The sequence below is a fragment of the Cynoglossus semilaevis genome, chromosome Z, assembly GCF_000523025.1.
Source record: "Cynoglossus semilaevis isolate Cse_v1.0 chromosome Z, Cse_v1.0, whole genome shotgun sequence".
Lineage (NCBI taxonomy): Eukaryota > Metazoa > Chordata > Actinopteri > Pleuronectiformes > Cynoglossidae > Cynoglossus > Cynoglossus semilaevis.
In genome coordinates, this window is record NC_024328.1 from 3,186,707 (window position 1) to 3,199,822 (window position 13,116).

A 13,116-nucleotide genomic window follows, 5' to 3' on the forward strand; every position below is an offset into this window, starting at 1 on the left:
GGATACGAGCCTGTCGTCATCGAGACCCATTAAACTTGCGGACCTTGTTTCTCCCCAGAGCTTCAGCAGGTCTGGAGGCCATGACGGGAAAAAACAAAACTCTTTGCACTTTACGTGAGATGTTTCACAGTTTGAGTCTGAACTGCGACAACAGCAAGAGCACTAATGCTTCCTTTGACACTACCTGTTGTTTTTTTCCGTTTGTTTGTTTATCTGCTTCTGTTTCACAGTAAACAAAGCTCAGAGCTAAGATATCAGCCTCTACACACTCATGTCAGTGTCATAAATAAGCATCAGAATGTCTAACTTTGATGCTGGAAACAAGCTATGATTAGCCTTAAATACTCAGTTTGTGTGTGTGTCTGTGTGTCATAGGAAAAAACTATATAAAAACTAGTGGCAGACAGACAGAGGAAAATAGTCTGTTGTTATTTATAATCTCAGTGAACTACAGTTTCCATGATTTGTTCATGATGGTAGGATAATCTGAGGTTAGATTATAATGCGGTTGTCTAAGGTTTTGACACATTAACGCTGGAAACAGTTTAAGTTGCCAAACGAACGTGACTGTCAGCGAGGATAATAAGGAATTTAACATTTTTGTGACACTCTTAGCTCCTAATGTCTTCATCAGTCTGAAATATTTCCATAGTCTGCTTTTTTAATCAGTGATTTTTGTCTCACAGAGACACTGGTCACTTCATATCAGGTAAAACAAAACAATTGGATTACAAACACCAACGTCATAAAGAGGATCAACAACATCTGTATTTCCTCTGAGATGATATCCTGTGGGAACAGTCCGTCTAACATTTAGATGATGTGAATAGATTGTAATGGAACCTCACCATAGAAACCTGCAACTTTAGAGAGATTTATCAGTTTAGATTTAAAACTGATGATTGCTGTGCTGACATTTAATTTTGGGCTCAGTCATCAGCTCTGAAGGAGGTGTGTGTTTGAAAAGGCCACTCGTTTCATTTGGTCTTTAGTTTGAGTTTGTTTCCCTGTTGATCAGGATTATAAAACATGAGACCACTATCTGTGTTGTTGCGTGCATGTGTGTACAGTATGTGTTTCTCTTGAATGATCCACAATAGTCTATGATGGTGTCGACTGTGGTGAACAGAGAAACTTTAATTTACATTTTTAGTTTTTGTGTTTTGGCTCTAGAGACTCCCGGCCTTTGTATGTGTCCCTCGGTTTTTCCTCCGTTAAAGTTTTGTACGGTAGAATTACACACTGTGTAGTTCAATCTTTGCTGCCCCCTGGTGGAGCAGACATGTGATGGTCCCGTAACTTTTCTTTACCGTTCTTTGAAAAATCATTTATTCCAAAAATTTGTATCCAGTTTTACACCACTAATTTCACGCTGCGAAATTAGGGAAATTTAAATTGGATGTCATCAGTCAGCGGGCTGGGTGATGACATCATCAGTTTTAATCCCAGATTATTGTTGCATGAGAGACTTTTTGGCCTCAGATTTAAAGACCGTTTGAATTTTCCCTGCAGTTTTTTATTTTACATTTTGATATATAATTTCAAGGTTTAAAATCTATATCTTCAAACCAGCATAGGAAATGTTTGACAATTTGAGTTGTCAGTTTCAGAATTCAACTTCAACAGAAGATAGACCATAGGAAACATCCGTGTTTAGTATTAAAAAAACTTTAAATCAAATTGGTCAAATATCATTTACCTATTTTTCATCAACAGTGACACTTTTTCCCCTCTTATTTTTTCACGTATTTTTCACTTCCCATTCACTTTTTCATTTGTTCTTTTTGTCACATTGTTTTGGGATAAACCACTGAAATTTGGGATTTGAGTTGATATTTAAAATGTTGTCGTGATTTTGATGTGTTAACATTTTGTACATTGTTGTGTTTGCTGTTTGTCTGGAGGCAGGTTATAAGCTATGCACACTCTGCTCACCTCCTGCAGCTTTTTGTATCATTTTAAATGGATTACATCGTTTTTCTCTAACAAATTATTTTATTGTAACAAAAGCTATAGTTATAATTAACCATTTTGGAATTTTATTAGGAAGACACTTTGTTATTGTTGTTTATTTCTGCATTAATAAAACTTTTATAAAAACTTTTATTGTTATTTTTAATTTAATTCTAAATGGTCTTCCTTGCTTTTAAAGGGTAACACTTTTTGGGACCCTATAATGACCTGATTGGTGCTAAAGCCACAAGTCCATTATAGGGCAACGTATAGAGACAAACAACCATTTGTACGTATGGCCTTTTTTTTTATCTATTGAAATTCAAAAAAGAAATATTTTTTTAAAAATGCTGACACTTTACAGTTTAGATTAAATCCTGTTGAACTTCTGCTATTGCACACCCTTTTCTGTGGAACTGAGATGATATATTTATTTATAATTTATATATTAAGTTGATAAATTATGTCAGCAAAAAGTAATATTTCTCTTTTTTTTAGATAACTTTAAGCAACAGTTTTGTCATTCATCCAGTTCACAAATATAGATCATCTGTGTCAGTGTCAAGTTGACTAGGAGTTCAGATGGAGATTTTTCATTTCATCCCTGCAGGTTAGTGAGCTTTCTCTTTCAACTCTGCTATTCTTCAGTCATCAATCCCTCCTGACACTCCACCCTTTTCTTCATCTCTTCTGTGTGCTGTCCATTACTCTGGAGCCTAGACTGTTGACCCTAAGTATTTAAACTCATCCACTTTTACTACCTCCACATTTTTTTCTTCCACTCATCTCACCCATATGTTCTGTCCTGCTCCTGCTGACCTTCATTCCTCTTCACATCAATCCTCCACCTCCACCCGGTTTCCTTCCTTCTGCTCTCTACTCTCACCATTATATGACCGTCATCTGCTAACATTCTTAACTGTTTTTATTTGGTGGCATAATGTTTCTATAGTGAAATATGTGTCATGGCTCTTTTAAAACATTTGCCAGCAACACATTTAGGTAGCTAAAACATATTCAAAATATAGCTACGCAATGGAAAGTTAGGTACATTTAGCTTTGAGTCAGCCCAAGTTGACAAATTGAGCTCATCAAAATATATAGGAAAATACCTTGATATTTAAAAAACACTTTCAAAATTCAGTTCATCCTTAGTTTTTCCATCATCATCAATTCCTACAGTCGTTTCCAGGTCACAATTTGGACTTAAACACTGTGAACAAATTTAAAGGATGAATTTAACATCAGATTCTTTCAAAGAGAAACACACACACAATGCTGTTTTTTAAAAATCCAGTCTCTGAAACCAATTTATTTCAACACTTTGTTTTAGAACTTGTTTGCCAGGTCATAAATTCATTTTTCCAAAAGGTTTTCAGGGGAAAATGGATCAAAGGTGCGGCAGTAGTGTTTTATCAAAAATGCACAAAGACATGGGATTTTTTTTTTTTTTTTTTGCAATAACACAACAAATGTGGTGAAATATTTTAGAATATTTTTACCTACCTTAAACTTCTGGAATCTCTACATCTCATTCAAACATTTAGAATATGTACACACATATGTACGCACATGTAAAATATTTACACATGTGTAAATATGAAAGTACAGAACCATTCTGAACACCCAGGCAAAGCTATGTGCGCTTAGGAACATCTGGTACAGTGGGTTTGAATGTCAAAACATGTTTTATGCTACAAATGTCCAGACACGCAAATGCTTAGGGATTCCTTAACATCAAGAATCTGAGCAAATGTCCTGAACCTGTACAGATGTTCAAAATCTTTCTGAATAATGGGCATTTTTGCAAATTGTTAATGAACATTCATAATGTGCAAGGCAATGATGGACACCCAGGCAGGTTTGCAATCTGTGCAATCTTATGTAATTATGTGAAAATTACGTGAAATCTGGAGTGTTCTCCAGGTATGTATGACAATCCAGAACAATCATATACTCAAACATACAAAAACTCAGATCTGTGCAAATGTACAGAATCTCTATGCAGAACCAAAATTTCTCAGAACTGAAATAACTTCCCAGCACGAAAAAATTAAAAAATGGAATCCGTTATCTGTAGTACCCAGAAAAACCTACGTAATCTGAAAAAATGCACTTAAAACGTCTAGAATCTTTTCATACGTACGGTAATACAGAATCTGGACACTGGTCCTTAACCGGTCTGTTCAGACGGACCAACGTCCAGATGCGTACACGGATGATTTCAGAAGGACAGCCTCCTGAGTGGTTCTGTTCGTACACAGTGCCACCTTGAAGTGTTGGTTAGTTTGCGAGGTACAGCTTTATGCATAGCAAAGCCCCTGAGATACCACGAACGAGATAAAGGGCTAATACGTCTAATCAATAACTGACAGTCAGACTTTGAGGGTTGATACTGATCAGGAAGATTTTTGATTTGTTTTCAGTACCAATGTACAAGTAGAACTATTACTATTTTTAATTATTATTATTTATATTATTGCACAGGTCAGTCAGCGTGGGAGAGAGTTCTTTGGCTAGTCAGGTGACACTCTTTAATGACTGAAATTCTAAATAAGGCTAATGCTCATGTCTGAGTTAGGATTCCTTTACCTCCCATCAGTCATGACATCGACTGAAGCTACAGCTGAGAGCTGACAATGTTAGTATCTGAGGAAGTAACATGATACCATCGTTAACACAGGACCTGGGTTCAAACGACAGGACGGACCTGACATCACTGTAACTGTCGCATTCTGCTACGTAACAGACGTAACAATTTATTTTTCCCCCTTTCATTCAATAGAATTAAAGGCAGATAATGCAGGAATTTCAAAACAAAAAAAAAATCAAAACTTTTTTTTTTTTTTAAACCTTCCTTTGGAGGTTTGGAAAGAAATATTAACCAATGGTAAACAGAGCCAGTTGATGTCTTCCATCTAAAAAACAAAGAAGTCCTCTGGGGGCGCATGAGTTAGAAATCTCATTAGATATTTAAAAACTTAAAGAACAAGTCTTAAGAGAAATTATATTGTATGTAAGGCTTAAAGTCATGGGGAAGGAAATTAACAGTGTTTACAGCCCAGAAAGAAGAGGGAACTCGGGGGGGCACACACTTTACAAACTTATAACAACTTGCTGCATGTCCTACCTTTAAGTCTACTGTATTCACCGCTCAAACGAAAAATAAAACACTGTTGATAATGCTCAGGTCTTTGTGGTCACACTCACGAACACTGTAGTAGTGTAGTGCTACTATTTGTCTCAGGTTTAAAAAAAAAATTAAAAAAAATAAAAATTTCGTGTCAGCCGAGACATAGTATAGATTTATCTAATAGATTTATCTAAAAAAGGTTTGTGATCGCGGTTTTATCAAACCCAACATTTGGTATCAAGACTTTTAAAAGGGAAAGAAAAACAACAAATTAAAACATTTACAGTGTGCAAAAATAATGATGGCCAAAGACTTGACTCTTATTGGTCGGTGTGAGCTGGGGCATAGAATAACTATCTGTACACAGTCTTGTAGAAAGACGGAGGGAGGGGCGGGGCCAGTGTTTCAAAATGTGAGGTGAGCTGGGGCTTCCGTCAGGCTGCACTACCTCTTGATGGACAGGTGCAGCCCGTTCAGTGGGTTGAGTGGGTGGGGCAGGGGTGAGCGGAGCTCCAGCTGGGCCAGCAGGGAGAAGTGGTCTGAGGGGATGTGGGGGTGCGGGCAGCCCGTGATGTGGTTGTCCACCAGCCACTGGCTGTCCAGCGGTCCCAGCAGCCCCAGGACGCTCATGTGGGTCTTAGAGAAGAAGATGTAGTCGATCACACCCTGTAGACACAGACGAGGGGGTTGGAGGTGGGTTTTCACAAGTATTGATAAAAATGTGATTGTATTCAGATTCATGAGAGAATTTAACAGTAATTTGTTCTCTTTTGTTTTTACCTTGAAATCATAGGTGTAGTTGGTATAAGGCATCATGTCACTGTCGTAGGCGCTCTTCAGCTGGAAGCTGTGGGTGATGCTTCCGTCAGAGGTGCCGTTTTTGCTGTTGCAGCTGAAGTTGGACAGACATTCGTTGTAGCGAAGCTCCTTAAAGTCTTTGTGGTTTTCGGCTACTTCGCCATTGCTAAGGTACTCGACTACACCTGAAATGAAACAATGATAACAGGCTGTTAGGTTTTATGTTCGCTGAGAGAAGCTGCGACTTTTCTGAACTTTACTGTATTTACTGGGGCATAGGTTCATGACCAGTTGGTGTTTTACTGCTGGTATAATATCTGTGCTACAGTGTCAGCATCTGTGAAACGTGCAGCTCACCCCACTGAGTACTACCTGAGTCTGGCAGAGAGTTGAGGTCGGCACACAGGACGATGGGGACGGAGCCAGGATCAGGGGTGGGCGAGCCGCTCAACACTGAGCCTGCAGCTCTCTCAGCAATGCTCTTTAGTTCCGACAGGAACATCATTGTCTGGATTAACTTCACGTCCGAGTACTCAGGGTCCCAGTGCATATGAGCGTTGGCAACCAGGAGGAGCTGGCGGTCTTGTGGAGTCTTTATGCCTGAGAACAAAGACAAGGAGAAACATTTCAGATGCAGAGGGAAGAAAATATTTGTAGACAAACAATAATCTCCTATTGTCTGGACAGGCTGGGTTTTTTTTGCTCTCATTCACTTTTTCAGTTTTCTTACCACCAGAAAATGTGTCTTTGTGGATCTCCAGGAGAATAGCCACACCGATGTTGTCTTTGGTCATCACTCTGTTCAGCATGACCTCAGAGCCCTCGGAGTTGGCCATGGCCACTTGGTTAAATTCAACGGTGTGTTTCTGCACCAGAGTGAATCTGCAGGACCAAGTTGAAGCGGTTTTCAGGAAAGTCTAACACAGTGGTAACATCATCTAGGACAGGGGTGTTAAACTCATTTTCATTGGGGGCCACATCAGCAATACAGTACTCCTTCAAGGGCCAGTTGTAAATGAAACACTATATAGATCAGGGGTCCACAACCCCCGGTCCGCGGACCAGTCCATAGGTCATTTGGTACCAGGCCGCAGTGAGACAGTGTTTACTTCAGTTTTACTAACTTACTTAATTCAAAGAAAATGTATTCAAAGATAATCTGGCAATATTTTAAAGAAATAGGTCCCATGTCCCACAACCCGGCCTCAAATAAGCTGACGATAATGGATGGATGGATGGATGGTCGCAGGTAACAACAGAAAAGGTCGGGCAGCACTGGTATAGATGTAACTACCCCATAACAGCCTAATACATGTTTCTGTAATTGATTATTATTACAAATATAGTTCATTTGCTGTGTAATAAAAAAACTGTTTAAATTCTCAGGTTTAGAAACTCTGCTGCATGGACTTTACTAAATACTTTTTAAGCTCCCGCGGGCCACACAAAACGGCTTGGCGGACCACACAAAACGGCTTGGCGGGCCACATTTGGCCCCTGGGCCTTAAGTTTGACACATATGATCTAGGACATTTAAACATCAGAAGAGTCTGATTTATGCTTGGGAGCCATAATGAAGGACAAAGTTCCCAAACAACAACACAAAAGAAAGTCATTCTAGCACAATCCAATGTATCGAGTACACCCTGGGAAACAACGAGAACACCGTAGGTCAAGGACGTCTTAGACAGAGGACTCCCTGTATACTGTTAGAAAAGTTGGAGAAAGTCAGAGCTTTGAAAAAATAGAATTCTCATAAAATGTAGAAAAAGTAAACTTTTAACTCACTTGTTAGTCTTGAAAAACACAGCACAGCCATCTACGCGTTTTCTCTCCTGTTCCGACACCAGTTTGGCACGAGATTTTGGATAGAAGTATCCATCGTAGCCGCGCCCCTTTAGAGTTTCCAGAAACAAAGTGTAGTACTGCTCTGTCTCCACTTCCTGCAGACAAAAATATATATATAAAAAAAAGGGGTTCACCTGACAGTATACAAGATAAAGAAAACAGCAGGGCACTAAAATCCTTGACCTCTTCATTTACCTGCAGGCTGATGATGTCAGCATCACAGTTGGTGATTTCCTCCATGATGCCTTTTTTCCGATACTCCCAGTTCAGTGCCCAAGATGGACAGTATCCGTAAAGCTGCCGCGTGGCGTACTTGTCACACAGGACATTGTAGCACATAACGGTAAACACAGCTGGAGAAGGCCAAATAAAGGCTGTCAATCAGTTACACTATTGAATAAGATTAATCACAGAGTATCTGTGGATTAATCACAATTAATCATGATTAACCATGATATACTAATCATGGTTAATCAGTAGATCAGGAAAATTGTGAAAATTTTGTCAGATTAATCTTCACAAAAACCTTTTTACTAATCTAACTTTTTATGCAATTTCAGTAAATATGAAACTGAAATGTTTGCAACTTTTCAGATATTATTTTCTTCTTATTTTTTTCTTTGACTGGTTTTATCTTTAAAGCATGAAAGCAAGTTTTTCTCCAGGTGTGCAGAACTAAAACTTAAACATAAATAATAAATAAAAGAAGGTTCTGGTACCTGTGGGAATCATTTGGTCTCGTTCCTTCAGAGTGATCCATGGTCTCTGTGGAAGCTGCTCTGGATGAACTGGGAAATTGAGATTTACTGTTAGATACTGTGGATCTGATCAGTTTTTTGAGATAAGTCTATACAATACATGTCAAACTCAAGATCCGGGGGCCAAATGCAGCCCTCCAAGCTGTTTTGTGTGGCCCGTGGGAACTTGAAAAGCTTTTAATAAAGCCGATATTCTGCTTTATTGCGGCTGCCATGCAGCAGAGTTTCTTGCCTTATTTATAGGTAGTATTTATTAGTAATTAAAAGTCCCCAATCTTTTGTGTTCCAAGGACTGGAACAAAACAGCTAGTACCACCCGTTACTACAGACCGGTACATTTTCAAATTAAAACATCTTTTATACTTCTATTCTATTAGTATCAGAGTCTCAATGATCTATTATTTTAAAATTAGATTATCTTTTGCCAGATTATCTTTAAATAAAGAAAGCAAATGGATATCACTGGATTTTCTTTGAATGAAGTAAATTAGTAAAAATGGTCCCACTGCGGCCCAGTACCAAATGACCTATGGACTGGCACTGGTCTGCGGACCGGGGGTTGGGGACCCCTGATTTATACAGTCTACCAGTTCCAACTGGTCCTTCAAGGGGAACTGTATTGCTGATGTGGTCCCTGGTGAAAATGAGTTTGACACCCCTGGTCTATACTGTAGGAATTAGTACATGGACTAGTGATACACTACACTACACTAGGAGTAGTTCAAGAGCTAGAAGTTTCTGGTAATGTGTAGTGGAAACACTTTTTGAATGAAGATCTGTGTTAAAGGTGGAAGAGTGGAGCTGCAGACCTGCTAGATTGTCGAGCATGTAGTTGAGAAGCTTCCTGGTCCCATCAGGCTCCTGGTACATGTTGAGGATGTCCTGTGACAAAGGGTTTCCTGCACAACGAGCAGGTCCAATATAGTTATATATAATTCAGTGTGCTTTCCAAATGTTGTCTGGATACAAACTGCACACACTGACCTTTCAGTCCTAGTGTTTGGAGCTGGAACAGACGACCAAGTTCATAAGGCAGAACTCGCAGAAGATTGTTGTTTAGAAGTAATTCCCTGTCAAAGACAAAGACATCACAAAACATTATCTCTCTCTCTAATGTTCTGACACAGACCTATGTAATATTACCTCACATATCACTCATCTGCTAGAGAGTACTTTGTCCTTAAAACTATTCACATGCAGTCAGAAGCATACTAAAAAAAAACCTTAAAACAGAACAAAAGTTACAAAACAAATTTTAAACTTTTTTGTTCTGTTATTTGAAGGATTAACACTAATGTGTTTGTCTCTAACATTCCTAAGGAATATGTAAACAGAGCCTTCTCAGTCTATGTTAATCTACTTAAGTTGAAGTAGTTGCACAATAGAGTACACTAACTGTCACATTATTTTGTGACTTATTTACTCCAGTGAAGCTGGTCAGTGAAAAACACTATCATTTTAATGCTGTACAACAAATTGTTTTTATTTCTTTCTGCACTTTTAACGAATCCCATTTTTCCCTAATGACCCTGAAAGCATCACGGTGCAGCCCACCTGAGAGTGACCATATTGCCTAGCTCAGCTGGCAGGCTTCGCAGCTTATTGGAAGACAGATTCAGGTAGACCAGGTTGGGCAGCTTCGCAATGTCGGGCGGGATGCGGGTCAGGTTGTTGTCGTTGATATGAAGTGTTGTGAGGTGAGTGAGTGTCCACAGAGAGCTGCTCAGGCTCCTCACTCTCCCTGAAACATCACAAGAACAACACACCAAATGTTTAGAGGTTTTGACATTTGTAACGAACCTTTTTTAAACTGTTTTATATTTTTCTTCTAACACAGTGTTTGAATAGGTGTCTACATGACAACTCCTGATCAGAGGAAAAAAACATCATAAAAATGTGAGTACATCATGTAACATAAAAGCCCACAGATGCCTGGAGGAGAAGACGTCTGAAAAGCTGATATTGTTTTTAAAGGTAAAGCATTGACACTAATTCTGCCTTAGGACCAAATCTGTCACTTAGAACTATGAAGTGAAAGGTGAATCATTGCATTAGTGGTTGCATTGATTCAAAAGACAAACTAGAAGAGCAGCACATTTCTATTAAATGCTAGACCTTGTTTAAAGTCTGACCTACAATGTATTCATACATTGTAATGAATACGTATCAATAGTTAATAAAAATATTAACAATGACATTTGGTATGTACTTTAATAAAACAAATGTGTAATTAAGTGGTTCGACAGACCAGAAATCTCAAGCTCTGTCCAGTGAGACTTCTTCCCACTGGCCGCCTCCTCAGCTGGCATGATGGTGTAACATCGGCGAGGATCTGGAGGTTCATATTTGTCCTTTGGCATACCTGGTAATCTGGGAAAATTAATACATTACAGTTAAATGTCATTTGGCAATTTAAAACATGGGTAATAAATGGTGAGAAATAAATAAAAAGATGTAAAAGAAGGGTGGGTTCATTTACATAAAATTATTTTGTATTATTATTTTTACATACTTTTTAAACATTATTTTTTTAAAAACAAAAGTGACTTTTTACGTGCTTATCGATATGACTCCTCTTTGGTACAGTTATAATAATAAAAGAGTCATTAGGTTTAAAATATATATGTTTGTCCTTTTGCCTGTTTGAGTGACTTTAAAGATTTGGGGAAGTGGACAAACGTTAACCGAACTTAACTGTTAATTTGAATCGAAACATTATGTAAAATTAGCCAAGTTTACATATATAACAAGTAAGAACCACGTTCACGGTAGTGATGGGAAGACCGACTCTTTTTACTGATTCGGATCTTTGACTCTCGAACAGTAAAATGAACGAATCTAATCATTTCATTCGTTTTACAGCAGGTGGCGCTTTAGACCTATTGTGGGCGTTGTAAAGAAGGCTGCGACACGAAACACGGAAGGCAACATGGTTTGCTTCCGCTGACTACAAGTCTACAAAGTACACAAAATGCCATAAGCAATTAAAACCATGCGAAAAGCTAAGAAATAAAAACACACCACAATGTGAAGATGAATGAGAGCAAAAAAGACCCGAGCTGTCTTTCACGTGACAAATGAAACGAATCTGCGAGAACGAAGCGAAAGATTAGTTCACAGGGAGTGATTAGTTCACAGCGAAAGATTAGTTCACAGGGAGTGATTCGTTCATAGTGAAAGATTAGTTCACGGCGAAAGATTAGTTCACAGGGAGTGATTAGTTCACAGCGAAAGATTAGTTCACAGGGAGTGATTAGTTCACAGCGAAAGATTTGTTCACAGGAAGTGATTCGTTCATAGTGAAAGATTAGTTCACGGCGAAAGATTAGTTCACAGGGAGTGATTAGTTCACAGCGAAAGATTAGTTCACAGGGAGTGATTCGTTTGCAATGAAAGATTAGTTCACAGTGAGTAATTAGTTCACAGTGAGTGATTAGTTCGCATTGAGTAATTTGTGAGTAATTCGTGAGTTCAATATGAACAAATCTTTTATATGATTTGGGAATCACGAGTCATAGAAAGACCGATTCGTTCATTTTGAACGAATCACTCGCGAACGACACATCACTAGTTCACGGACATCTTTTAACCGCGTGTCCAAACATAGTCGTCATGTCTAAAGTGACAAACGCGCACGGGTGCGTTCAAGACAACGGTGACAGGGGCCCTGCGCCCCAGTTCAGGAACATTGTTTCCGAACACCAGCTGTCCCACAGTGTCGCTTAACGTGGGGCATGCATACACACACTCAAGCAACATTTAATTAAATCCCACACGAACACATAAATGCACGCACGCACGGGCGGCAGACTCCAAACACCGCTCTTGATTTCTCGGCTCGTGGCCGCAGAGACGCACGCTGTCCGGACACAACACCGCTTGGAAAGTCGGTCCCAAACGTGGCCAATCTCTTTTTGATGCATGGCCCGGGATAAAGGCGCTACATTTTGTTCACACTGAATACAAACTGCCAGGTGACAATACCTTCATTCGTATGCAGTAGAAGAGGATTTGCGGTAGGTAAGTCGCGTGCACATGTAGCAACAGCAGCGGTAGCTGCGGTTTTAAAGCAGTCGTTCAGACCCTGAACGTCTCGGAAACGGGCATGCGAACAACGAACGTCACTTCCGCTATAGTTGGTTTTACAGGTGCGTCTTTGCTTCCTCAAGCTCTCCACGACTGGAGCTCGTCCAGTTCCAGAGATAGGGGCTTTTGGTCCTCTCAAAATATTCGAACAGGAGTAATCCTCCATGACAAAAGAAATCAGTTTTTAGTAAATAATATCATTATTATCACAAAATATTCTGTACACAAATGTCGATATGCCAACCCCCCCCCCTTCATTAGGGGTCTTAAAATGAAATCCTTTTGTTACTAAAATGTCTGAAACGAATAAATAATACCCATGCAAATAAACTGTACACATTGATAGAAGAAATTAACCTATCCTAACCCCATTGTATTTTTTTATTACGTTTTGTGGTTGTTGGTTGTTTTGTTTTTGTTTTTGTTTTGTTTGTTTTGTTGTTGGGGTTTTTTTGTTTTGTTTTTTTTTTGGAGGTGTGACTACTTTGAAATGTATGCCTAATATGTTTTTGACTGAGTTTGTCATTGTTCTTGAAAGAG

At 39.0% G+C, this 13,116-nt stretch overlaps 1 protein-coding gene across 1 annotated transcript; it reads right to left on the bottom strand.

The window, feature by feature from the left end:
* Window positions 1-3,232: 3,232 nt before the first annotated feature.
* On the bottom strand, window positions 3,233-13,005 carry cnot6l (CCR4-NOT transcription complex, subunit 6-like). The gene is made up of 12 exons (XM_008335642.3): window positions 12,475-13,005; window positions 10,739-10,860; window positions 10,045-10,231; window positions 9,475-9,560; window positions 9,300-9,389; window positions 8,452-8,520; window positions 7,928-8,085; window positions 7,673-7,827; window positions 6,615-6,766; window positions 6,257-6,484; window positions 5,867-6,069; window positions 3,233-5,752 (listed from the first exon to the last, which is right to left on the bottom strand). The coding sequence occupies exons 2-12, from the start codon at window positions 10,848-10,850 to the stop codon at window positions 5,531-5,533; spliced, it is 1,662 nt and encodes a 553-aa protein (XP_008333864.1). The 5' UTR covers window positions 10,851-10,860; window positions 12,475-13,005; the 3' UTR covers window positions 3,233-5,530.
* Between the last annotated feature and the right edge of the window lie 111 nt (window positions 13,006-13,116).

Coding starts and splice junctions, on each gene's coding strand:
- cnot6l (XM_008335642.3), bottom strand. CDS start 10,850: ATGCCAAAGGACAAATATGAACCTCCAGATCCTCGCCGATGTTACACC. Junction 10,232..10,738: donor GACAGAGCTTGAGATTTCTG/GTCTGTCGAACC, acceptor GTGATGTTTCAG/GGAGAGTGAGGAGCCTGAGC. Junction 8,521..9,299: donor CATGCTCGACAATCTAGCAG/GTCTGCAGCTCC, acceptor TCAATTTCCCAG/TTCATCCAGAGCAGCTTCCA.